The 26,201-nt window shown below is 53.2% G+C and overlaps 4 protein-coding genes across 4 annotated transcripts; 2 read left to right on the forward strand and 2 right to left on the reverse strand.

Annotated features, from left to right (window-relative positions):
- Positions 1 to 2,155: 2,155 nt before the first annotated feature.
- Positions 2,156 to 2,662, forward strand: BBK36DRAFT_1109766 (hypothetical protein; the record flags this gene model as incomplete). The annotated part of the gene is made up of 2 exons (XM_024889509.1): positions 2,156 to 2,243; positions 2,328 to 2,662. 2 exons carry the CDS (start codon positions 2,156 to 2,158, stop codon positions 2,660 to 2,662), a joined length of 423 nt encoding a protein of 140 aa, XP_024753401.1.
- Positions 2,663 to 3,710: 1,048 nt separating this feature from the next.
- Positions 3,711 to 6,091, forward strand: BBK36DRAFT_1134436 (DUF1741-domain-containing protein; the record flags this gene model as incomplete). Its single annotated transcript, XM_024892308.1, has 6 exons — positions 3,711 to 3,843; positions 3,998 to 4,203; positions 4,285 to 4,438; positions 4,503 to 4,615; positions 4,687 to 5,024; positions 5,089 to 6,091. The coding sequence occupies exons 1-6, from the start codon at positions 3,759 to 3,761 to the stop codon at positions 6,089 to 6,091; spliced, it is 1,899 nt and encodes a 632-aa protein (XP_024753402.1). The 5' UTR covers positions 3,711 to 3,758.
- Positions 6,092 to 8,826: 2,735 nt separating this feature from the next.
- BBK36DRAFT_1110490 (hypothetical protein) lies at positions 8,827 to 10,776 on the reverse strand (the record flags this gene model as incomplete). The annotated part of the gene is made up of 4 exons (XM_024889593.1): positions 8,827 to 9,087; positions 9,164 to 10,284; positions 10,355 to 10,412; positions 10,492 to 10,776. The coding sequence occupies 4 exons, from the start codon at positions 10,774 to 10,776 to the stop codon at positions 8,827 to 8,829; spliced, it is 1,725 nt and encodes a 574-aa protein (XP_024753403.1).
- An 8,998-nt stretch (positions 10,777 to 19,774) lies between these two features.
- BBK36DRAFT_17417 (hypothetical protein) lies at positions 19,775 to 20,649 on the reverse strand (the record flags this gene model as incomplete). The annotated part of the gene is made up of 2 exons (XM_024897840.1): positions 19,775 to 19,899; positions 20,109 to 20,649. The coding sequence occupies 2 exons, from the start codon at positions 20,647 to 20,649 to the stop codon at positions 19,775 to 19,777; spliced, it is 666 nt and encodes a 221-aa protein (XP_024753404.1).
- Between the last annotated feature and the right edge of the window lie 5,552 nt (positions 20,650 to 26,201).

Genomic DNA, 26,201 nt, shown 5'->3' on the forward strand with positions numbered 1-26,201 from the left:
AAAAAAAAGAAAAAAAAAAAAAGTGGTGGTACTTGTAAAAGCGCATGGGAATCGACAACGCGTGCTGTGGACGTGTTCGGAAGTTGGGCCTGTTGATTGTCAAGTGTCGAGAAGCTGCATTTCACAATTTTCAAGTAATCCCCATGTTCCTCGGCATCCCACCAGTGCGAGCTCTCTCTCTTAGAGATGAAACTTGTTGACTACTTTCTACGGCTGGCGGTGGTCAAAGCAGAATAGCAGAGCAGAGCAGAGCAGAATACTACATGGCTCATGAATGTTACTTGCGTATTACGGAGTACGTATTCGGGCAATGGTAAGCAATCTCGTCCTCGACACAAAAGTAGATGCCGAAGTTCGAATTAGCAGGGGAGGAGGGCGGGGGAGGAAGCTGTGCCGTGCCATGCAGTCTAGATTGCGCCATATGACTTCTGTCTTGTCTATTCCCTTTGGACCAGAGAAAAACTGGGGAGGAGATCGGCTCTCGGTGGATGCGCAGAGATACTGCTTCTTTACGTCGACGTTTCTTGTAAGCAGCCGATGAAATTGAAGCATCAAGCAGCAGAGCTACAGGCCGATAATGCCGTTGATGGGTTTGTTCAGCAGCATTCCACGGCGTTGGCGGCTCCGGAATCCAGAAATAGAGGCTGCTGATGGTGGACAAGTAATATGGAAATACTGCTACAACGAAATTGGAAATCCGATGCCGACATTGCAAGTCCTCACGCCGAATAACCCGTTTGGGTAGCTCCCAGCGACATGAGAGAAAGATGCAGCAAGCAAACAACCACATGCAAACATCTGCAGCAAACGCCCTTGTCCGGGTCTCGGAATAGCCCACTCACACTTGCTGCAGCAACGCGTCGTAAGCGCGAACCAACGTGGAAGAGGAGAGAAGAAAAGAGGGCAATCGTACGGAGTGCTGCACTGTAGAAATTCGCGGGGTTCGAGCGCATGGCCGGCCCGGCCAGGGCTGACCGGGTTCGCAATGTGTGGAGGTGGAGAAGGCATGCATGCAGGGCGACGGAACGGGAGCGAACGAGTTGGCTCTCGTGAGTATCCGGAGCTCTGAGACATGCCACCAAGAGAGGATGCGGCAGTACTTGTGTGGTGAGGACAGAGAAGTAAGACAGGCAGCGCCTCTTGGTCATATGAATCCGGAGACACGACCGGGTCAGTCTGGTAAGCTTATTCGCTGGTGGGCTCATGGCGTTGATACCGCACAACTACTATTTTGTTCAAGACACGACTCGAGTCCTTGTTTTGGCGTTTAACGACGCGGGATGAGGCCGCTGCTGCTCCGATTCTCTCCGCGAGACCCTACCGTAGGCCCTTGTTTTGAGAGTCGAGTGAGCGGGGGTGTCGAGCATCGAGCCGGTCAGGTCTCGTCGGGTCGGCGGCTGTCGTTGTATTATCTGACATTTGCAGCAGCTCCGGAATCTCCAGTTTGTATGGGGGAGGACCGGCATCTGATGGAAACATGTCGGACATTGCACGCGAGCAGGTTCCGGCGACTGAATCAGGAGATGCGTGGCATGATTGATAAGACCGGAGTTTGTTGGTGTGGGTGGACTCTGCTTCGAACTGTGGGGGATGGGGGAAAAGACGAATCGAAGAGCTTGGTCGCCCGTCTCCGAGATCCCGAATTCGGACGAGGACGCTGGGCCGGCACCAATTACAGCGGCCGCAGGTGCTGTAGGCGCTGTCTCGCCTAGGCCCTGTAGGTGCTTTAGGTGTCAAAGGGCGCGCTAGGGCCGTCCTTGCAGCCTAAAGCATGTGCAGGCCAGTGCAGTGGGCTGTGGGCGGCATTTCCCAATTGGAGCGCCGTGCAGAAGATGCCATTACGCACCAACTTTTCTAATTTTTTTCGCTCCTGCTATCGCTCTCCGGCCCTCCGGCCTGGTGCTCTGTTTTATTAATCCGCGATACCTCCACTCTCGCGCGACTCCTCCCGTCCACTACTTTGCTTCTTCATTGTCTCTCCCCAGCTTCTCTCTATACTCGTTGTATCTCGCTGCTCCCCAGAGTTTGGATCTCGATTCCGCTTTCCGTCTGAGACCTACATACGCCTCCAACAATCTGATATCAGATCACGACAACCCCGCCGCCAGCTTTCCAACCTCTCCTCCACCACTCAAATCTCCTCACTCACATCACCATGTTCGCCACGAGAGCCCTTCGACAGGCCGCTGTCCACGCCGAGCGGACTCCCATGATCCGATTCCTCGGCCCCCGGACCATTCCCTGTAAGACCAATCGCCCTCATCCCTCCCAGGACGATCAAGGACGTTGTGTGTGCTGACATGAGCTTTTTTCTCCCCCTCGCTCAGCTTCCATCGACCACACTCCTCAGCCTCACCCCGCTTCTCCCTCCGGCAAGCTTCCCGAGGGTTTCACTGCGTACTACGGCAACGGCGATGCGGCTGCCCGGCACAACTCCTTCGGCGCCTACCGTGACCACGCCCAGCAGCACGGCCCCCTCCAGAAGACCATCGGCGGTGCTGATGCCGGCATTGGCGGCTCCTCTGGCCACCAGCTCGGCTCCATTCTGCCTCCCAAGGGCGTCGCCTTTGACGTTTCCGAGCTGCCTGCCCGCTTCCGCCGCCGCCCCATCGACCTGAGCGAGATCGAGGCCATCGAGTCCGGTGGCGCAGCCTTGATTTAAACGCAATACGGCTGCGGATGGCAGATGAGGAATATGAATTTTCAACAAGCACGATGAGATTAAGAGGAGGGAGTCCGGACCATGATCTCTTTACCAGCGATCTCACTTTTACCACAAAACGGCGTGCCTCGGCACTGACACTACATCAGAGGCCAGGTGTTGTGTACGACTACGATATTGGATGAATGGGGAGTGCTGTCGGAAGGGGCCGAACGGGACGCCTGGTATTGCAAAAGGTCGTCAAGATTGGGCCAAGACGACAAAAGCTGTTGGCTGCTCTGCACATAGGGGCAAGCCGAGCTGCATCTCTGCAGCTGACTGTTTCTTCAATCGCTGATCCCGGGAAAGGCCCGAGATTCGACAATGGGCGGCAACTCGGCAGGAGATACGAGCGATATCGTGTCCGGGGGGCATCGCGTCGCCCATGGCGGGTTTCATGGGCAAGGCGCATGGTTATCTCTTTAAGCCCTCAAAACTGGCGTTGCTCGAGTTGCTGCAGTAGAGAGGTGGAAAAGTGCCACAAGGCACAAGCATTGACTACACACAAATTCCCCAGAAAAAGTTTAAAATCTTGCACCAAAAATACAATATCATTTCAATCAATCATTACCTTGATATTCCGGGCGGTGTCAAGTCCGATTCGTGTAAAGTGTCGCTTAATGCCGAAGCTTGAAGCTCTACTTCGTCGGTATCAACGTCGTCCTGCTATTCGATGTCTACCTCAGCTTTCATCGGTATAGCGAGAAGCGAGTTTGACTATCACTCCAAGATGATGGAGGAACACCTCCAGAGCAGCTCTGGCAGCGCAAGCCTTGGATGGCTGTCAAGCAAGGCAGCACAAACTTGTCTGGGAAGTCAATTGAAGAACATGATTGGCTTGACAGCTGAATAGAATGTTACAGTGTACTTCTGATTGTAAACACTGTACACGTATCCCATTGTTCGTGCTCTTATACAGTGCTTGGCGTGCAATCTCCCGTTATTCATATCGCACCCCACCGTCCAGGGTCGCGATAATGACATCCACGTCGTCTCTCGAACCTCCGTCTGTCATGACAGGAGCTCGTAGCTCCCCGTTCCGCCAACGTCGCATCCCATGGAGGCGTCACCACTGACTCGCCAGCCTCAGCCTGAGGTCTTCGTTCCCAAGATCATCGAGCTCTACTCGGCCCTTTTCAAGGTTTGCCCACAGCCGCCTCTCTCACTCTCTCCCTGCACAGGATACTCTAGCTAAACTCGCTCTGCTTCAAGGTATTCGCATTCGCTACATGCTGTATATCCGTTTCTTCTACTTTTTCTCTGGCATGCGCTCATGCTGATCGAAGGCGGCGTGCTAGGAGGACGACGACGGCGACAAGTCCGAGGGCTTCTGGAGGGAGTTCTTCCTCTTGCGACCCGACCGGCCGACGTTGAGGAGGATCCTGAACGACATCCACCCGGCCGATTTGCTGCTCCTCGAGGAGCGGACGAGAGAGCTCTTCAGCCAGGCGATTGCGGCGGTTAAGAATGGCAAGGGCTTGGCCCCGTTATACGCTCTTGATGTGCGTGCGCAGTGCTACGATCATTGGGTTGAGCCCCCGTGGATGGGGACCGGCGGGTTTCCCTTGCTGACACTTCGATAGACCTTGAGTGTCTTTCTCTCCTGCGTGCTGACAAAGAAGCACTCGCACCCGAGCTCCGACATCATCACTATCCTGGCCGGCCTCGATCATGTTGATACTGTGTTTACAGACTTTGTGAGCACTCTCGATGGAATCATTCGCAATGGGACAGACTGTGTGTACCCCCTCGATACCGTGCTGGGTGCTGTGCAACTTTGGCTGACGGAGGGACGATGCAGTGGATCTGCGCCACAAGGCCATCGAGGTGCTGCTGGCCGTCTCGGCGGGTGCCTATCAGACGACGCTCCTCACGTACATGATACAGAGGGACTTGTTCCCATCCATTATGAAGGTATGTTGCAGCGGGCAGAGTGCACAAGCATGGACCCAGACGGCAGGCTCACCAACCACATCATGTGTTAGTTCATCCAAAGCTCGGATCAGCCTGAGCAGGGCTTGGAGCCGTTTACCCTGCTAGGGATACTCGCCAATTACAACAAGTTTGAATTCCAGAACCCATATCAGCTGCGCCTGAATGACTTTGTCAACGAGGCGGTCATTCAGAAGGTCGTGCGTTGCATCGGAGGTGTATCTCAGGCATTGCGGAATGACTACATCAACATTCAGGATGATCTTCCCGAGGGCTGGACGTTGAGCAGCACCCTGAACATGATCGGGCTGGGGGCCATCACGCCGGGCCCGAAGCCGGAGAAGAAGCCTGTGTATGACGCTGCAACAGCTAAGCAGCTGTTTACCAAGCTGTAAGCTATGCCCAAGCCCTATCGACCATCGTTGATGGGTGATGTTGAAGACTGACACCATCAGACCCGGCCAGAACGCCGCCGTTTTGTTGGCGACGTACGACTTCTCTCACGCGAACAAACTGTTTTGCTTCCATCTCGTGACCCTACCCGCCGAAAAGGGAAGAGAGCGTCCGATGGCGAGCTATCTGTCGCTCACGTCGTATCTCCTACAGCACTCACACCTGTCGTCTCGAGCGACATATTATGCGCATCTGAACCTGATGGTGTTCCGTCTGCTGATTGAGGATCCGGCCATCTGCAAGAAGATTTGCAGCGACGAGTCCAAGACCTCTGTGCGGCTCTGTCGACAACGGCAGCCTTACCTGCCGCTGGTCAAGGGGGAGCGCGTGCTTGCGGCGTGCGTCCTCGACACGATGCTCGACGGCATCAATCACAACCTGAAGCGGCGGCTGGACGTCAGCCTCTATGTCCTCTGCCTGGGCATCATGCTGCGAATCATTTCCTATCTATCGCGCTCGCGGACGCGGCTGACGTACCACTGGTCCGAGTTCTTCCGGTCTCTGCTCTCGCTCATCCGGTTCCTCAACACGTACGCTTCGGACTTGAAAGACTTGCAGCACATCGAAACGGTACTCGACCACGTCGTCAACCTGGTGGCACTGTCTCTGTCGGCGGGCGAGGCCTTTTTGCCCACGCCGGCCGCCTACGACGACCTCTTCTACAAAGTCTTTGAGTCGGGCGAGGTGCTCGCCTCCTTCAAGGAGAACTACCGGCTGGGCAACCGCAACAGCAACTCCATCGACACGCTCATCAGCGTCGGCGCGCACTACAAGCAGATGCTGACGGCGCGGGGCAGCTCGGAGAAGAAGCTGCCGGCGAACCTGACGACGCAGCAGGTGGCCGAGGTGATCAAGCAGGGCTACGAGACGCTGAGCATCCAGGCGCGGGAGGGGCTGGACGGGTGGGAGCGGTACCGGGAGGCGGACGACAAGATCCTGCTCAAGAAGTTGGCGAGGACGGCGGTGGGGGACGTCATGGCCATGGTGGAGAGGCAGAATTACTGAGTTGAATATAGTGGAACTTTGCGTGTTGCCTCTCTTCCTATTTCTTCTCCTTCTTCTTTCCTTTTTCTTTCTCGTTTTCACTTTCGTTCGTAAATTTGGGTTAGTCGTGTCTTAATGTGTTGGTCTTGTGGTCGATAAGCCTATAGAGCTGGTGGCATACCGGGATTGTCCGCAAAAGAAGTTGTGTGTTGAGGTATGACTCCTGGCATGCATCATACGTGTCACCACTATGTTACCGTCTTGCCAGCTTGCCCTCGTGTTCTCATATCAAGTCGAATGATGATCAGCTTTGCACATCTCTACGTAAACTGCCCACACTGCTGCTTACAAAAGTCGAGAAGAGAGCTCTCCATTTGACTTTCATCAGTTTGATAGTGAAACACCATAATCTTTCTATCGTGGAACCATATACACTCGTGAGTCATCTTCGTCTCCCAATTTCCTTCTCAGCAATCGCCCATCTGCAGCGCAACAGACATCATATGTCCATGTTCTCCATATCACACCACCTGCACTAGACCTCTGACACCTTCTATCATATCACTCCCCAATATCCCCAATGCATACTCCGCGCAAAGTATGCCTCTAATCAGACTCAGAAGCTTCCATTGAGAATACATTGAGAGGGAAGTTTTTAAACAGAAGTAAACAAGCGCGTATACCTCGAGGTCAGCTCCACTTACAGCCCTTTGAACTGGTTTGGGGGGAGTCGGCTATGCTATATCAAGTCATTGTCCTGGAGAAGCCGCTCCGGAAGCAGGTTCAACTCTCCGGCCACCAGAGGGAAGGGAGAGAAGGAGAGAGAGAAAAGGAAGCAACATGTAGTGATAGGTAGTAAGCACATGTACGGAACATGGTGGGTTCGTCACCTGACGTTGGGTTCCATATGCACACTTTCTTCGTCCTGGACTTCCTGATTCGATGTGTTGCTGTCGATATGCCGCAGCAGGGGAGTTTACATAATAAACACCTCTGTTCCTTGTCATCCTCGTTCTCTGACATGCCTCCCAATCGAGCAATAAACGGACATTGCACATCCATTTCTTATCGCAACAACACCGCGTCCTGTCTTGCTTATACGTACTTGATCACATCCCAGCCGTAATAAGTATGTACCTCCTTGCCCTCTCACTAATCTAAAAATACATCTACATTACTACACTATGTTAAACGTCAAACCCATCTCCCCGTAGTCTACCGTAGTTCGTATCTCATCTCATAGATCTCAGCTCGATCCTCAGCCCAAATCTATCTACTACTACTACTACATACATACTCCAAGTCCCCCCCCCACTCTCCACCAACCGCCCCCTCCCCTGCACATGTCAAGTGCAAGTCCGCCGTAGGGCGCGCAGGCCGAAGTCCGGCCATGTCAATCGGGGAATATATACCTTACACTATCAGAAATTTTAAAATCCACCACCACCACCACAACCACAACCACCGCAACACCTAAACTATTGGATAACTCATCAGCACTGACTGGCCGGTGACCGTTCTTCATTTTTTTTCTCACAAGGGCGCGCGCCAGACAAAGTCCAGGTGACGAGCAAACGACATGTTATGGCGCGTGGCGGGTCCTCCCCAAGTTAGTAACCTCCGTTTGCTTCCTCCGTTCTGTCGATTCTCTTCCTACTCTCTCTCTCTCTCTCTCTCTCACTCTCTCTCCTCCTTGTTTTCTTCCTTTCTCTTCCTTTCTCCTTCTTTTTTCTACTTTTACTTTTTCCTCTTTTCTATTTTGATTCTTTCCCCGGTTTTCTTTACAAACCTCCTGTAAAGCTTACAAGAAATAAGCTCCAGCTTACTTACATGTACGAGTACACCGCCGCATGTCGTCACCTCTCTCACCTAACTCGTACCGAAAGCCGACAAGGGACGACAAAAGCAACCTACAAGACAGATAATCTCATCAACTCTCCTCGCCTCATTCCCATTTTCATTTTCATATCGATTTTACTCGACTCAGTTCTTCCCTCTCTTCAGAATGCATTCCCTCATTTTCGGCTCCTTTCCTAGGATTCCACTCCGTCGGCATAAGAGAGCGCTCGGCATCGGATCCGACGTTAGGTCGCGCCCTTTACGGCAGCTCGACTCCGATACAACCTGATCATGTCAGCGTCTCCGTCACTTCACCTCCTCGGCCAACCTTGTCATGCACGGCTTCCAAACTTCTTGACTACTTACAGCAACACTCGAAACGGGCATCTTCACGAATCCACCAATGCCGCCTTCAATAAATTCCATGTTAGTCGGACGTCATATCCATCGGCTCCTACACCATCAAACGACGTCACACAACATTGGAGCAGTCTCGGTGGCCGTTCTCAACTCATTAATCTCAAGCTCGATCGAGATTTGAGCTAAACACAGAGCCCAGACGGGCCGGTCAAATCATCTACCAATCTTCAAGCACGAGATCCACCGATTCGAAAGCAATGTTGGCATGTATGAACAGGTATATTGGTTCAATTCCCATCCCGTTGGAGGCTTCAAGGCCCCCGTGGTATCTTGTAGTATAATAGAAAGAGAAGCTAATTGTTTACAGGAAAAATCATGCCACGACATCAGGGGTATGGTCGCATGCGCAGCGTTACATCATCGTCGTCCGGGCCCAGTCGCCCTACTCCAGCCTGCATCCTTCATGTCTTCATGCCGTCTAACCCAACGGAAGAACCACATGCATGCATCATTCAAACAGAAAAGAAAAAGGGAAAAGAGGATTCAGCCCGAGTTCTTTAGAACAGGGTGTGGAGAATACGTCTCCAGGCAGGCAAGGCAGCAACCTCCTCGCGGTGGCGACGGATCTCATCCCAGTCGAGCTCACGGAGGCCCGTGTCGACGTCAATATCCTTGGTTCGCAGGAAAGGCTCACGCTTCCAGACCCAGCCAATGATCCAGAATGCCAGAACGACGGGGGCGGCGAGGAACTGCTTGAAGAAGCTCTCCGCAGTACCCATGCCCTTGACATCAGGGCCGGCAATGATGGCAGTGTAGAACTGGAGTCAAGCAAGTCAGTACGACATCTTTGGAATAAAACAAGGGATTGAGCAAGGAGCGGATTCTTGTTCTTACCTGGGCGATGAGGACAATGATGCAGAGGATGAGGCCGAGCCAAGAACCATAGACACCACCGACAGCCTTGAAGGGGATCTCGTCGAGAGTGTGGCCGTGATACTTCCAGGCCTTGCGGAATCGAATGTGGGCAAGGCAGACGGAGCCCCAAGTGAAGAGAGCGGCAAGACCAGAAATGGCGAGGAGCCAGTCAAAGACAACAGGGCCGGTGGCGCTCAAGCTGACGTAGGCGATGAAGCCGCACAGGATGAGGGCAATGACCGAGGGCAGGGGACGGCCAGATCGGTCAATGTAGGTGAAGAGCTTGGGAGCATAGCCCTGCTGAGCAAGCGCAGTCAGGGTTCGGGATCCACCATACACACCAGAGACGCCAATGGACAGGACGGAAACAAGAATGACGAGGTTCATGAAGTGGTCGAATCCCTTGAGGCCAGCATACTTGCCGACGAGGACAAAGGGGGAGGCCTTGGAATCCGAGTAGCTGGACTCGGAGAGCAGAGCAGGGTCGTTGCTGTCGACCAGCAGTCCGACAAAGAAGAGGCCGAGGATGTAGAAGACGGTGATACGCCAGAAGACCTGCTTGATGGCACCGGGCATGTTGCGGGTGGGGTTGGACGACTCGGCAGCGGCGAGACCGACCAGCTCAGTGCCAGAGAAGGAAAAGGCGGCGGTGACGAAGACGGAGCAGAATCCCTTGAAGCCGTTCTTGAAGGCGCCGGGGTCGTACCAGTACCGGGCACCCCAGTACTCGTTGTAACGGCCATCCGAGGGGCCACCACCAAGGACGAGGACGAGGGCAATGATCATGAAGACGACGGTCGCTCCGAGCTTGAAGCACGACGCCCAAAACTCCTCTTCAGCATAGCCCAGGGCGCCAAACACGTTGATGATGATGATGGCAACGAGGAAGATGGAGATCCAGACGGCCACGGAGATGTCGCTATTCCAGTACCCAATCGTGATACCACAGACGGTCAACTCGAGCGGAAGCACGGCAGCCCACTGAAGGACATAGTTCCAACCCATGGCAAAACCCCACGCGGGGTCGATGAATCGAGCAGAGTACGTGTAGAAAGAACCAGAGACGGGGTACATGATGGCGAGTTCACCGAGGGCATACACTATCGGCATCATTGTCAGCGCCACAAGACCATCATGGGCACGGAAAGGGGAAGATGCAAAGCTACTCACCGACGTTGAACATCATGATACCGACGATGAGGAAGTCGACGAAGAGAGAACCAGGGCCCTGTTGTCCAAAGCGCTGTCAGCAAACACACGACGTCTTTCAAGCTGGATGGAGACAGGGGGGAGAAGCCGAAACTTACACCTTTGCTCAGAGCACCACCCGAGCCGACGAAGAAACCGGCACCGATAGAGCCTCCAATGGCGATCATGTGCAGATGGCGCGCCTTCATGGGGCGCTCGAGCTCCACGAGGCCGGGGCCATAGTGCTTCTTCTTGAAGGAATCGGCATTGAGGCCGTTGCGCGTGAACCAGTTGCCATCGCGCTCCACGCCCTCGCCGGGGATGACGGCGGTGCTGGCCTGGTAGTCGACGACATTGTCCCCCTTCTCGGGGGGCGTGACGAGGCCGCTCTCCTTGGTGGACATGATGGAGGGTCGGTCTGTTGTCCTGTCTTGCTGTGCCTGTCTTCTGCTGCCCTGTGCAAGGCTGGAGACGTTACACGTGGGGAGGAAGAAGGAGGGTGAAGAAGAAAGAGGGGAGAGAAGTGAGGACGAGGACGAGGGACGGTCGACCTTTATCAATTCCGATGCGGTTGGGGGACCAGAGACCCTTTGGCTGGCAGCAGGGATTCCGGGTGAGGGCGGTGTCGACTAGGACGATTTATGCATGGAAGCCTTCGCAGGAACCAGATGGCAAAAGGCCCCAAAGGACGTTGCACCAGAGGCTTGTCTGGGGTTGGAGGGCTGGAGGCTTGGAGAGGGGCGATTTGGGGAGGCTTGTCTTTGGTGTGAGGCTAACGAGGTTCGAGGCTTTTAGCTTCGCAGCCCGTTTTGTTTTATTTTTTGGATTAAAAAAAAAGAATAAAACGAGGCGCCGGGGGGTGTGAGGCGAGAAAGAGAAAGTGGGAAGGAGGAGGGGAGGAAAAGAGCCAAGATTTCAACCGAGGCGGAAAAGGTACCTTGGAGCCACGAGGCAAGTACCTCGAGCCGTTGCTGGTGGTCTCTGGCACCCGCACATCAAATTGCCATGCAGTCCGACGGGCCAGTCGGCGTTGTCGAAGTTGGGTGAGCTGTTGGAGGGGGTGGGAGGGAAGCGTGAGACACCGCAGAGCAGACCGCAGCACGTTGATGCAAGCCAAGAGCAAAAAGGCCTGGATCGCCTTGACTCTGCCCGGCTTGAGTCCCTGATCAGGTTACCGGTCATGTACGAGGCAGCTCCGGTTGTGTGTGGGAGCCTTTGCGACTCGGGACTTCTGGCGGTGCTGTTCCAGTACTTTGACGACTGCGAAGAGGTACATTCAGGTTCGAGGAGAGGTACCTGCCTCACATGCAATCCGGAGAAGATTGGGCAGGCACGAAGCACCAGACGAACTGAAGGCGACTCCGATTCTCGACGCGTCCAGCCTCTTCATGATTCTATCAACCCTCTTCTTCTTCTACTGTACTCTCTTTCACTCTCCTGTACCTGAACCGTCACCAACCACGACGACAGCAGAAGCACGCAGCTGGCCCAGCAGCAATCTGCTCGATGCGACATCGATCCCTGCCGCCTCTTGCTTCTCACCTGCTGCATCTGCATCCTGGTAACCCAGTACGATACCTTACTAACTGCGCTATGTGTACTTGGCCTGGTACAAGCCCAGACAAGTGCGATTGATCCTGGTGCAAGCAGCCAGGCAAGCAAAGAGCTGGTGACACCGGCCTGTTTGCAGTACGATACAGGTACGAGCGCTACACCATCCAGTATGGCGTATCTCCCAAACGCTCCAAATCCCCGGCCTCTGCCTTGTAACTCGTACTAACCTCTTGGTCTCCACAAAGGCGATGATAACCCATCCCACATTACGCGCGTGCTGGATCCCGGTCCATGTCGAGGGAGCGCCCCTCACCCCCCTGCTTCCCCAATCCCACTCATGGATAGACGTCTCTGGTCGTGCAGATCTTGGCGGCCTATTGGTTTGCCCGAAGCAAACTGGCTGGCCGTTCTCTCTGCGTCGCTGTGCTTGTGCTTGTGCTCGTGGTCGTGCCTTGCCTGTACCTGCACTGGACGACTGGAGGTACCTTGCCGCTGCCAGATCGCCCACGACAAGGCGCTTTTACCATGTGCTGATGCCGTATCAGAGACAAGACACACAGACCACCGGCCGGAAGAATTACGGCGACCACTGCCCATGCTCTGGCACGAGTGAGCAATATTAGGAGCCAAGGGTGCAGTGGTTATCAAGAGTCCCCGCATCGCTGTATCGCTTGCTGATTATCAAATCGTTTCGCTGCCGCTATCAGTGGATGCCGCGTGATGCCCGCAGCGAGCCAGATAGAGAGGCCCACTGCCCCTACGGGGAAGTTGGGGGTTTGCTCCTGGCACCGGCTGCTGGCTGTTCAGTGGGCACGCAGCACGCTTGCGGCCTAAGGGCAATTCATGGATGCGTGGAGATGTTGGCGCTACTGTGCAGTACGGGGGCCGTGGCGCTGCGGTTCCCTAGGCGAGTCCGCCAATTGGCCGGAACCTGCCACAGGTGCTCCGAGCCTCGTACTTCAGGGTTCTTGGATACAAGGTTGCAGCGACGGCTGGCGATGCACCGACGACACGGGCTGCCGCTGCTGAGTGTTAGCATTGACCTGCACATTCCGCGTCGCAGCGCACATGGACTCGGTAACGCTGATCGCTGCTACCCAAGGTCGCAGGTTCCTTGGACAGATGGACAGGTATCACGGCATGACGGCTGCCCGTATCCTGTACATCAGCCAGTCCAGTTGGTTGCATTTGCATTCGCATCAAGGCGGCATCACCCGGCCCTTGGTTACCATGGATCTCGCTCCTCCTCCCTGTCAAGCCGGTACGGATGTACATAGAGTATGTATGTGCAAAGTGCCTACTCGATAAGGTACTCTTGTCTCTTTGGAAAAAGCAGCGGCGAGACCAGCTGGAGCCTTGAGATGTTAGTACTGCCTCATTCGTGTCAGCGCCAGCACACCGCTTGAGAGATCGCACTCGCCCTCTTGCCATGTTATGGGCACTTGGTCAAAGGCCAACGAAACGGACAGCAGAGCAAGTGCCCGGCAACCTGGGTAACGACCAGGTACCGCTTCAATATGCTGCCCAATCGAAGGATCCCAATTGCTAACAAGGGGCTCCTGGCACTGGTCCGCCTCGCCTCGCCTGGTCAACTATCTCGCCTCCCAGCTGATGGTCGATCCACGCTCACCCACCGGCATGTCGACAGCTGCTGCTCGGTGATGGAGTTGCATCATGATGCTCGCTGCTAGCATTGCTTGTCCCTTGCAGAAGGCTTTACGGGAATATTCTCAAGCCTTGAACTCCGACCCCAGGAGAAGGAAAGGAGATTCACACAACTTGGTCGCATTCACTACCCGCGATGTAGCAGATGCCCGATCAAACTCCTGCCACTGAATACCCATTACTCGTACCGCTTGAGAGAAAATCAGTTGTCATTCAGCTCGCCCGGTTGTCCAAAGCACTCCGTCGCACTCAGGTCTCTTGCGGGTCTGCCCAAGCATCACCAGACTCGACTCCGCAATCGTTCCATTCTCTTGAGCTTGGTCGCCATCTTGCTGCACTCCCTCCTGCGCTTGTCCATCGCACGCCACATGGCTCAAGTTCGCCTCGATCACACCGGCCGCTTGCCTCCGATAGCCTTTTGAACAAACGACGAGGCAATCTGTGATCCACCGGGACTATCAGCTCGTCGACGGCCGAGCCAACTCGGGCAAGGCTGCCTTCTCTTCATCGTTCGCTCCCTCAGCACGCGCCAGTTGGCAGAAGCTGAGGATCTCGTACTAGATTTCTTCATACATACGGGTGCAAACAACGCCTCCAGTAGAGTGAAGACCTCCACCACGAGCGATAGCACGATCACATGTGGTTGGTGGCTGCATCGCCGCAGCCGGTGTATCTCTTCCAAGCCTAGCACTATTAGAGGCCACACACCCATTAGATCTGGGGCCTCCGGTGGCGACGTGCGTCTTCCATGAAGCATTCTAGGAAGCTTCGGGCCCTGCTGACCTGCCCTTCCTGGCCCAAAGCTGTCGTCTTGGCCCGATGCGCCGGCGGGTCGCATCTACTGCATCCATCAGCTTCTGGTATCATCGCCGACTGCCCAATTTCACAGGTCGCGGGGCGAACACGAGTCGTGAGCCAACAGACGATCGTTTCTGGGAGGACAAGAAAAGGCGGTCATTTTACTTCTGGCAACCGTCTATCCCCAAACACCGCAAGCGCCGCTTCCTACTCGTATCTATCCAAGAGGGAATATATCGCCAAGGATGAAGCACGAAATGGATGCTTGTATGAGACGTGCGTGTTTCCAGACGCTACTAACTGCTTCATGTCATGTAAGTGACCGCCTCACAACGTCTTTGGCGTCCCTTGATGTTCTCTCCTGTTGTACTGGAACTGCTGTCCTCCGGAGTGCCTTGTACTGGACCCTGCACTTGTGAGTGTGCTGAATCGGGCACCATAATACGAGCACCCTGGTCATGGTTGGGTGAGTGTCACCGGCCTGGTTCCTTGCGTTCCCGGATCCCGCACAGACGACGGTGTAGAGCTGCCAAGTACGCAGACGGCTGGTTGCATGATCACCGCTCAAGCGCCAGAGACGCGAAGCCCGGCCAAGGCCTCAGCAAGGCTGCTGGGGAAATACAAGGACTGTTTCGCTCGCCGTGCCATATGCAGACGAGATACGGCACAGCGTGCTGATACTAACGAATCTATTACATACGCACTGAGATCGTGTACGATACGCTTCGCTAGCCCACCAGATATTGGCGAACTGGGCTATCTGGCTAGCCCTGTGATATCGTCGTTATTGTCCGTTGCCCCCCCCGCCATAGTAGTCAATCCAGCTCAATCACACTCGTCTGCTATTCTCTCGAGAAAACGCTCCATGCTTCTAGCTTCACCCTAGCCTACATCGTGGCGCCATGCTTGTGCTACGCCTGGTGCCTCCTTCGGCTAATGTCGTCCCCTCTTCGTGATAGGCGGCAGCAGTTGCACACCCCAACGCCATGGAGGCCAGAAACTGCCCACCACAAGACCGAGCCTCAACACTAGAATGCGATATTTTCTTCTAGAAGCCGCTCAATCAGCCCGAGGGCGTTATAAGCATGACTTCCCTGGTGCCACCACCCGTTGGTTCGTACAGGCACCGCGAACCAAGCAAGGGAAAGCGACGGCGTCCGGTGGAGAGTTTGTTGCGCGGTGATGGCCTCCTCTGCTTCTATCTCTTCTCCTCACAAGCCAAGCGATGAGACGAGCAATTGCCCCATACTTTTGGCGCCGACAAGCACTATTATACTACTCGATACATACTAGGGGCTTTGTACCTATGTCATTAGCGTCGCTTTTGCCTCCTCTCCAGATATCAATCTAACCACTGCGCTGCCCATTAGGACGCCAGATGCGAGACTGGCGGTACACACGGACCACAAGCAGGCTCATGAATCACTAGCAACAGTACGGGGTATGTATCGTTAGCACGAGGGGAAAGGAAACGAGTCAGACCTGACGATAAGCACATGCCAGGTGGAGAGAGAGAGAGAGTATCGACAACACGCAGCAGCATTGATGCACGTGCACTCTATCCGTCTGCAGTGACACCATTCAGACCTTCGTTCTCTGGCAAAAGCTGGACGCCTTGGTGACATGCATAAGCAGCGTCCCTGATGCTACACCACGCGATTTGGGCTACTGGACGATGGCGCCGATCGCTTTAACGCAGAAGCATCAAGTACGGCGCCTTGGTCCTTGAACCCTCCCGGCCTAGTCCAGCACCGCCCGCAGGAACAGACAAGGCAGGCCTTATCTGGTGTCAAGGTGGCTGCAGGAGAGCCTTGGTCTACCAAGCCTAGCCCGTCTCTTCCGCTCTATCCCGAGGCTCTCGAAGGCTTCTCTTCACCCCGCAAAGCACCAAATTCTCCGGTACGGCAAGGCGGCGCGGAGGGCGCCTCTAGCATAGGCCGTAATGCAACTTGCAAACGGAGAGTGAGACGGGTGCAATGTTCTAGAATCGCTAGAAGCACTACGAGTAGCACACGCATGTTGCAGGTGAGGAGTTGCTCGAGGCCGGAACAGCACGAATCTCGCGCCACTAACACGAGACAGTGACGACGGAGCACTGCTGCTGTCTCATATTACACCTTGCGGACTAGCTTTGAGCACCTTACGGACCTCGGGGTGGTACATGTCTCTACTGCTTCTGTGCTTCCAAGAGCATGATGCGATGGCTTCATCGCTTTTGGCTTGATACAGAGCACGGCTAACTGCTTGTAGCTCTCAGCAGTGGCCCTTGCAATCTCATGCCACCTCTTCGCACAACGCTATTGGGGAAATCGGGTGCTAATGCTTGATGCCTGCTTCAACTTGTTTGTCCCGGCCCCCGTTAGCCGCATGTGGCAAGGTTGCACGGCTGGTGCAGCAGATGAGCGAATGACACTCTCCCCAGGGATCGGCGACGCCGTCTCCTCGGCCAGAGATGTGATTCGGCATGCAGAGAATAATACCGATGCCATGAGCGAAGAGAGACCGAGCTGATAAGCACATCAGCTGGCTAGTGGTGAGACTGCTACGAAGCAGCCTGGACCGATTCCACGTTGGCAGTCTGCGGCGGAGCTGCCGCGCCTTGTCTCAGCTCGATAAGACTAAGCAAGGCAAGTCAAGCAGATGCCCTAGACTGAAATGATGGGTGCCAATGGGACAGTAACAATCATTTTAGCAAAACGGAAAAGGCAGACGCCGGCCGCGCTTAGTATGTATCCCACAAGTCGTTCCGGTGTCGAGAATGCTGCCGGCAATGCGTCGCTCCATATCTCCAGTTTAGACGTGGTTCGTCGCGGTCGCTCTTCTCTTTTTGGGTATCCGACCGCGTTGATATCGAAGGCTAAGCAAGGGAAGCAAATGACGCGTTGATTGTTGGTCATCTCATCTCTTTGCAAGAGAGAATCTCAGCGGCATGAGTCAGTATCGACCAGCGTCTATCAACCTCCCCATGCTCCCTTGCTCCGCTTTCGTGTCCAAGCTTATAATAACAGGCGCTTGCAGGTGCAGAGTGGGAAAGCTGAAGGAACATGGCGCGTTTTGTGCATACGCATGTGGGCTTGTCAATTCCATACCTTATGGAGCAGTGTCGTGGGCAGCAGCTCCACCAGCAGCAATGGTTGACAACTTGAGAGGGGAAAACCCCTCAAAGAATCGAGACTGATCATGTCTCCCAAGATAGCGGCAGGTTTCCGCCTGTCAGACTCTTGACATCCCTTTGATACCATGAGGCTTCATGCATGGCGTAAGCACTCATTGACACAGGAGCTGCCAAGGAGCCAAGCGGCCCTCGGGACCGACGGTCACTGCGACAATCTTGACCTCTTTGCAACACAGAATACTACCATATGCTGTAGGATTGTATCCACGCCGGATGAAGCAGTTTGAATTCAAGCTTATTTCACGCGGCTCTGCGTTCATTTGACAGTCTGGGTTTACAATCACATATTACTACACAGTGGTACTACTCTACCTCAAGGTAGCTTTGCAGCTCTCATCTCTCCAGGCTGAGCCGCTCTTTAGCTGGCCTCGACGACATCTTTCGATAGCGGCCTCCCTTCATCAGCGAAACTAACCCCAGGTCCACCGGCATTGACGACTTCGGTTGCTGCGGAGGCATCTCGTCACGATTGACAGGACAGATCTCGTGATGGACTCGCTCAGCCAGCTCTTCTCTCGGTTCACCCTCCTCCCCTTCCCCATGGTGGAGTTTCAATTACGTACAAATTACGACCGCGTTCACGACGAAAGGCGAGATCCTGGAGTCTGGGCATCTCCAGTTTTCGCCCCATCGAACTAGATACTCCAAGATTTGGGAAGCAAGATTTGGAAAAAAGGGTCCGTGATGGCGACAGAAGACGAGAATCCGGGGCCCCAGGTTTTGGGTGGGTTGACAGAAAGCTTGTGGCGAGCGGCCGTGGGGCTTTGCCGGACGTCTGTGGGAACTTGTCGGGACGAAGCCATCGCCATGAGGATTGAACTCTATTTCCCCAGGTTTTCATGATTCTCCTCCGGAGAAGGCTTGAACTCAATTAGACGAGAGATCGTCGAATCCGTCTTTGGGGCGGAATATGGCATTGGCATTCTCTGGGTTTACATGCTTGGGGCTCGGCAATTCGCGGCTCAGGCGCGCATCATGCAGAGGCGCGCTTTTGATTCTGCTTTGCGCCTATGATGGTGCGCATTTGCAGGAGACCGCATGTCTGCCCGTTGATTGGACGCGTTGTTTGGTGAGTCTTTGTCTTTTGCTCCGCCGCCAGGCCCATTGATGCAGATTTCCATTGATTTCTTATTCGTTGTCCTCTATGCAAGTTCCCCTGACCTTGTTTTTCTTGTTCGCGTCTGGCTGTGGCTTTTGCCACTGATTCAGGTGACCAAGCCATGATGCTCGGCGTGACATTGCCTGTGCTACGGTGGCTTGAAGCCACGGCCGTGGAAGAGGAAATGAGAGTGGCTGGGGAGCTGCGACGAGAAATTTCGATTGATGCAAGCGGCCTGCGAGGTGTCAGGCGAAATCACGATTTAGAGAGGGCGTTGAGGGTAGTTGGAGGGCAGACCCAACGAGACGGTTCCATCTATCAGGAGCGGCCGTTTTCAAGCGAATTTGCAAATCTCTGAATGGTTGAAAACTTGAGTTGACGACGTGGCTTGAGTGGTTCGCGGAACACGACCTACAGAAGGAAAAGCCATGTAAGAACCTTGGTCGATAGAAGGATGCTCCGAACCTTCTAGGTTTCGATAATCGACTTTGTTACTTCTTCTCTTCTCTGTCTTTACCCCGGAGTGTTGATACTACGCACATGGTGGTCTGGCTAAGAGGGAAAAACTTGCGGGTAGAGCCAGCAATGGCGCACCCTCCTTGAACAGCGGACAATGAGAAGAGGGGGTAGGAGAGTTTCTAAAAGTCTCTCCAGATTTCTCAGAATTGCCAATTAGGGAAATACGTGCGTTGAGTGGCTTGAGAGGGAGGCTTTTGCCTTTCTTTCTTTCTGGCGCTGCCCCTTCGGAGAGGTAAATGTTGGAAATAGATGTTTTGAAGAGGTTGAAAGAGGTTGGCAAGTTTCCGCGCGGGTTGGTGGCGAGTGAGGAAATGGGTTCGCGCGGCTTTGTCTTTTTTTCTGCAGCTTGGTCGTGAATGGATAGTACAAATAGGAGCGTTGACTTGGTGGCATTGGATTCAGTTTGAGTTTGTTGGGTGTTTTGGTCTGGCTTGTGTATCTGGGTTGTTTAGGGGGTGAGGGTGAGGGAGGGAGATGGTAGAAGGAGACATTTGCCGTGTTCATCTGTGTACTTTTGAAGTTTACTTTGTATAGTGAGTTCAGGATAGAGAATTAAAACAAGGTAGCTTCTGGATCGGATGACTGTTTCGCATTAGAATCTGTAAGAAAGGGTTACTTCAGGGTTGTAATAGGCTGGGTTGGAAAGAAGTGAAGACGTCTCCCCGTGTTGTAGAGCATCCGTTTGTCTCAATTTGGCCGTGTGCAATCTTGCTTGCCCTGTAGCATCCGTAACAGCAGCTGTTATGTGACTGTAAAGTCACACTATTTGCATCTTAGCAACTCTTTTCCTGACTAGAGACTCCTTATTCAACTGTTCCCGTCGACGAGAAGTCTCGAGAGCCATCAACCGACAGCCTCGTCTAGGATGAGCTACCCTATACGCAGCATGTGAGACAACAAACTCCCAGCTCTTCTCCATCACTCACGTACAATCCCATACTGACGACAAATCTCCAATAATGTCCAGAATAGCACAAACTCCTCTCTGACCCAATTATGCGCCCGAAGATGCCTTACGACCATGTCACCCCTCACCACTAAGTCGTATTCGGCCACGCTGCGAAAGTTCTTGTTCTGAACTTCGCCCAGTTCCAGTAAATCAAGCGTAATGCCAGCGTCTGTGAAGAACCGCTTCATCCTGCTGACGGACTCCGCATTGTCCCAGAGGTAAGGCACAAGGCTATCGCTTAGAGCGGCTTTCACCTGGACGATGAAATCTGCCGGGTTCCTGTTATAGGCTGCCTCCACTTCGGTATGATTTGCGAAACCGATTCTTCTTGCGTATAGGGGCAGAACGTCTGGCGGCGACGACGGCTGCACCTCAGGCTCAGAAGGGGCTGCTGGAGCGAGGCTATTGCTCAGCTGGTTGACTTGCTGCTGCACTGCTGAGATGTCGTTTTGCAGAGCTGCGACATTAGTACGTAGTTCGAGCGTTCTCTTGGCCAACTCGCGAATGGCGGTATTCATGGTTGCCGACTACATCAATCAGAACATGGTTTCAGAAGACGGGTAGGGAAATGGTATACTTACCTGTGGAGGCACTGAATTCCCAATTGTTGCTCGCTGAGATGTGTCCAGAGACTAGAGTAGGTAGGTGAGTGTTTCGCGAGCCGACTCGCCCATAAATATACATATGATCGGTATAAGTAGGGCATCTGAAACGGAACCTTATGTGGAATTGTTGAGCTGAACAATTCACCGAGTCGATGGATGCTGTTGTGAATAGTATTCATGTGCCAATGATATTTCTGCACGTTGCAACGTCCTGCCAGCAGCCGTCTCTGTCAAGCAGACTTGACCATACCCAAGGCACATAGCCGACTTGTACCCCAGTGTCAACGGAAGCTATGAGCCGTTGTTGTTCACATATTCAACGTGGCAAGTTGGTAATATACAATAGGACTTTGGAGCAAGAGGTGGTTGAAACCGTGCTCCGCTCAACCTTTGCTTGAACGAGGCTCAACTCTGGCATCTGAGTGACAGTTCCGGTCCCAGGCAGTGGTAGAGCGCCAATACTCGCTCCAATGGCGTATACTGTAGGCTACGAGAGACACAGGCTTTGCATATACAGCAAGTGCGATGATGTTGATATGGCCTGCGCACTCAGTAGTGCCACGAAGAGAAGACATTCCAGACGCTCCCGTCCATGGCAAATTTCAAGGAGACTTGTCACATCGTGACTTGTCTCATCGTGACTTGCCAGCTTGTCCTCCAGCTCTAGGAGGAGCATGAAGGAGACTAGGGCTGTCCAAAAGCCAGGCTGGGTTTCGGGCGGGAAGGTTTCTGTAGCCGGCGACATGCCTTGTCGCTCGCTTCCCTGTTCGCAGACCTAGTAATCAAATGGTGAGTCAATACACTGCGAGTATGGAGGCTTTGAAATGAGAATCAATACAGAGCCTTCCGTCCTCTTTCTGGTGACTTGAACCATGCCGCTTGGAAGGTTATCTGATTCGTGTCTGGTCAGCACGATCTGCCAGCTAGGAGCCGAAGAGGTGAGGCTGCTGTTGGATATCCGCGAGTCCCCGCAATGAAAGTGCCTGTAGAGTGATTAATGCTTTCAAATTGACTTACTATCGGTGCTCTGTAGATGCCTGTAGACCGCATCTCCAACCTCTTCAACACCCCTCTTCTCCCTTTCTCCTCGTTTTCCTCCCATCCATTCAACCAAATCAAATACAGTCATCTTATTCTTCTTTGGCCATCAGCCACTCCGCCCGTTTCAGTGAAGTCCGGTTCGCCTGGGGGAATGTCTTTCCTGGAGACTCAGCAGTCAACAAGGTCCCTTTTGGGGCCTTCGGGAGGTGACACCTGCCCGTAACATGATGGTCATCATTGTCTCCAGGTTGGCCCCGAAAAACGTACCCAGTCGGGGCCAGATGAAATTCCAGCTGTTGGGATGGCTTGACGCTGGCTTGCATCGCCATATGCAACCATGCCCCCTGTCTGCCATTTGGAGATGTGAACAATGCCTCCTGTTTAAAGTGTACGTCTGAGTTTTATTTGAAGGGGGGTTTGAAGGAAATATATATGGAGAGGTTGCTCACGTGCTCACGGATGAATGAAGGAGGGGGGACAAAAACGAAAGCGAAAAGGCTAACTCTTCTCTCCTGTCATCGGGTCTGCATTCGGCCCTTTGTTTGGAGAGATAAGAGAGGCAGATCTGGAAGCTGATTCGAGTGTCGCATCATTTAGTTTAGAAGGACCATGAGCCAAACTGTCCTGGGGCTGGCTAAAGGAACTTGTACCTGTTAGAAGCTGCACTACCGTAGCATCCGGTAATGGGAGCAATACCTCAAGTGCCTCAAGAACTCTTACCTTTCTTTGGCTTTGAGCCACTGAAATCTGGTGGAGGATAATGGGGTCACTGGGCAGGAACTGGGTAGTTGCAATAGGCCTTGAGAAAACAACTCGTGAGACTACTGCCTTGGGATTTGAAGGATTCAAATAAGCAAGGCAAAGCAAGGTGAAGACTTTGTCGCTACCAGTGGTCTAATGTGCCGATATAGTTTCCATTTCTTAGACGATTGTGAAATCCCAAGTCCCTCCATCTGAAAGTAAGAGGAAAAGCATACATCAGCGGCATACTTCCGGCAAACAACTTTTGACTTTTCATAGATGGTTCGAACTATGTTGCTGAGAAGCCCTCAACTTCCATATATAAGGCAGTTGAACGATTTCGGGAAGACGGTGAGCCGGTCTTTGCTACTGAGAGCCCGGAGATGCGGAACATGAGCCCCTTTCTTTTCCTACGTCGATTCTTGTCTCCGAATGAAGGGTCTTCAACCAAGACCATGTACACCTTCACTCGCTGGTCAGAATGTTATGCTTTTGGCTCTACGCCGAGTTTGGCATCTGCCCCATTTGGGCTGGGAGGCTGATCATTTCGACAGCGTTGGAGCGACGCCACAAAGGCCTTGGAAGTACGTCTCCTAACTCAACCACCCGAGAGCGGAGCATGGCTGATGAAAAATACCAGTACTATGAACCAAAACACAGCTTCTTGGGCAATTGCGATGCCCCAGCATCAGTTGCCGACGCAAGATAAGATTGTTGCCTGTGCTCCTGAGCTCAACCGTCGAGGTTTATGCCGATTTGCAGCCCCGGAAGAGCACGTACTTGAGCCTAATGGCATGGGGAGCTTCCAATCCTGTTTCTGAATGGCAGACATACCTGGGCAAGGCAACTTGGCGAGTCTAGCCAATATATCTCATTACTTATTCTCTGGATTGTCTTCCGGCATGTCGGTATGGCAAGTCCTCCACACATTTGCCAACTGCGAATCCATAAAAGGCTTTGAATATTCACCCCAATGGAGCCTTTCGGCCTTTATCAGCTCGATTATGACATATAAAATGGTTCAATTTCATACACGTTTCTACTCATTCCATTTTCAAAAGATATGCTTACACTGCAAAGCCGTATCCATACAATCGTCTACCTTGCATATAATTCGATGTCCAAGCACCAAAGAAGTCAAATGGTTCCCAACAGCATATGGCCCCAATTTCCTATCTTCCGTGATCAATTCAAACATGACATTTCATGCCGTTTCCTCAACCTACAGTAAACCTCATATACTCGAGATACACTTCGCTGTTGGAGACAGCGTCAGAGAAATCTGTCGTTATTTCGTGCAAAGAGCCTGACAATTTACAACAACGTCGCTTAATGTTGGGCCAACACGGCGGCAGATGAGCACCAGGGTCGTGAATCTGTGTAATATGTGACAGACGACATATTACAAATTACTCGCTTGCTTTTGCAGATAACCGGGATCGGAACGAGGGAAAAAGTCAAACCTACCAGATCGTGACTGGCAATCTCGGCTTGTGAATAGTCAATGTGATGGATGAGTCGAGAACAACATGAGAAACGCTCTTCAAACGCCATTCTTCTTGGACATGTTGCTCCGCGATGCATCAACAGTCTTACACGTCCCGGTCACTCCTCAAGTCAAGTCACATCGCAAGTATCACACGAGAGAATGATTCATACAGTCGTAATCGGCTGTTTCTCCCTTGCTCCCCGAAGCTCCAAAACCTCAAGACATGGGTCAATAGTGCCCACATGAAACCAGTCTCCCGGCACATGTAGCTGATATAATGGCCGTTGGACACGTAATATTGGCCTCCCTGTGCAATAAGGGATCCCGCCGGGTAGGTAGGGAGTGTCCAGAGACGTTCGGGTGTGCAAGCCGGTGTCAATAATAGCATGAATTGTGATAATGGAAACGTCACTCCACAGTCTAGTCTGTCTGATCTCGGCGAGACACAAGTTTTCTCCCTTCACTTACAAGTTACAGGATATCCAAGAAAATCAGATTGCGGTCCAGAATCGTCGGCGTCTGCTGGTCGTACGATTCAAGCACGATGAAGTCAGTGCGCATGAAAATTATCCCGAGTCCAACAGCGTACGGACCACTGCCTTGGTGAAACCTAACAAAGTCTCCGGTCCCCATTGACCAGCGTTGTGCTATTCACGCAGAGAAGCAAGGGGGATCTTTTGCCAACATGACAAGTGACAGATTGGACGGCTGGAGGACGGGACAGCGGGCTGGGACTGAAACAAGAATTTTCCCTCAGCTGAGTCCAGCTCGGTGCGAGCCGCGAATCAATGAGTACTGCGGTCTCGGACAGAGGACGCGGTCCTCGTTCACGACATGGCGCACAGACGGTGGCTGCGAACCGGTGAGGCGATTGCAGCCAGTATGAGGAGCTTGTAGTAATACTATCATGACTGAGTCAGCTACGGCATCATGCATCCAGCATGAACCAGTCAAGCCAGTCTTGACAAAAGCACTTGTCAACAAGCCGATAACGAGGTGTTGTGGCGAGGGTGGCGAAGATTCTGTTTGTCGCCAACCGCTTCGCACCGCCCTGTCCATATCATGCAGACACAACAGTGTGTCCATGTCTGCAAGTGCCGTGAAATACATGCACTCGATGACCCGCTCACATGTGAAGCCATCGAATGCCGCGTCGACAAGCATCGACGATGCAACGATGCAACAGCTAGCTGCGCGGAGTGCGTCGGGGAAATAGTATCGTGCATCCGCCCCCGTTATCGTATATACTCGTATGTGTGCCATTGCTTCGTATACGGCCGTTAGTTCGCTGTGTTGGTGGCCATGGCTTCGGCCTACCGTGTCGTCCGAGGCATCGAAATGCTGTTGCATGTATGAACCTTTGTCAAACTCCTAACTTCAGGGCAAGGGAACCTGCTCAACTTTTAGACAGTCCAACAGCTATCAAGCATGCGATGGAGTGATGAGGAACCGTTGACCGGTCAGGCAATAACAGTTTGGGGCTCACCAACTGCTGACGCTAACCGGCTTCTTCCGGTCTGTGCGACGGACCTGTCATTGCTCTCGGTGTGAACGTTTCCGGTTTCACTAAAAAACCCGCCTGTCAAGGGAAATGAAGTCGCATAAACAAAGTGACTGAAGAAATCAACGACGACCGGAGCCAGCTTCGTCTACCGGGCCCGGCTGAGCTGACTGGCTAGTCTTGCGTAGACTCAAGCACAGCAAACAGTCGTTTCTGGCTGCACTGGGGAAATATCGCAACACAGGGTGGTGTTGATTTGCAGCCGTGTAAGTGGTTGACTTCATCCAAAGCGAAGGGCAGGATTGGAAGCCACAATCTCGTCACCGGCAAGGATCCTCCGTACTATTGATATCTCAGTTTCGGCTTCAGCCGATCCGACGATGCGGCTGATGGAAAGGGGCAACGCCAGTCAGACTCTTGTCCTCTCACCTGTTTCAGTAGGCGATGTCAAGCCGGTCCTAGCTTCGTTTTGAGCCAAATCTCCTATGTCTGATTAGACATCTGCGGAGGAGCCAGAGATGAAGACCCCTAAAATCAGACGGAGCGACAGAGGTCTCGTCGGGCAGACGTCTCATAAGGGATGTCTCGGCATGATGCCGGCTCCCCGCCGTTGTTAGATTCGTTCGTACGAAGTGCTTTTTGCTCCCCTAGGTGAGGACTCTCATCCGCCAGCTTTTCCTCCATATCGAGAAT

Source organism: Trichoderma citrinoviride, assembly GCF_003025115.1.
Source record: "Trichoderma citrinoviride strain TUCIM 6016 unplaced genomic scaffold BBK36scaffold_2, whole genome shotgun sequence".
NCBI classification, from domain to species: Eukaryota; Fungi; Ascomycota; class Sordariomycetes; order Hypocreales; family Hypocreaceae; genus Trichoderma; species Trichoderma citrinoviride.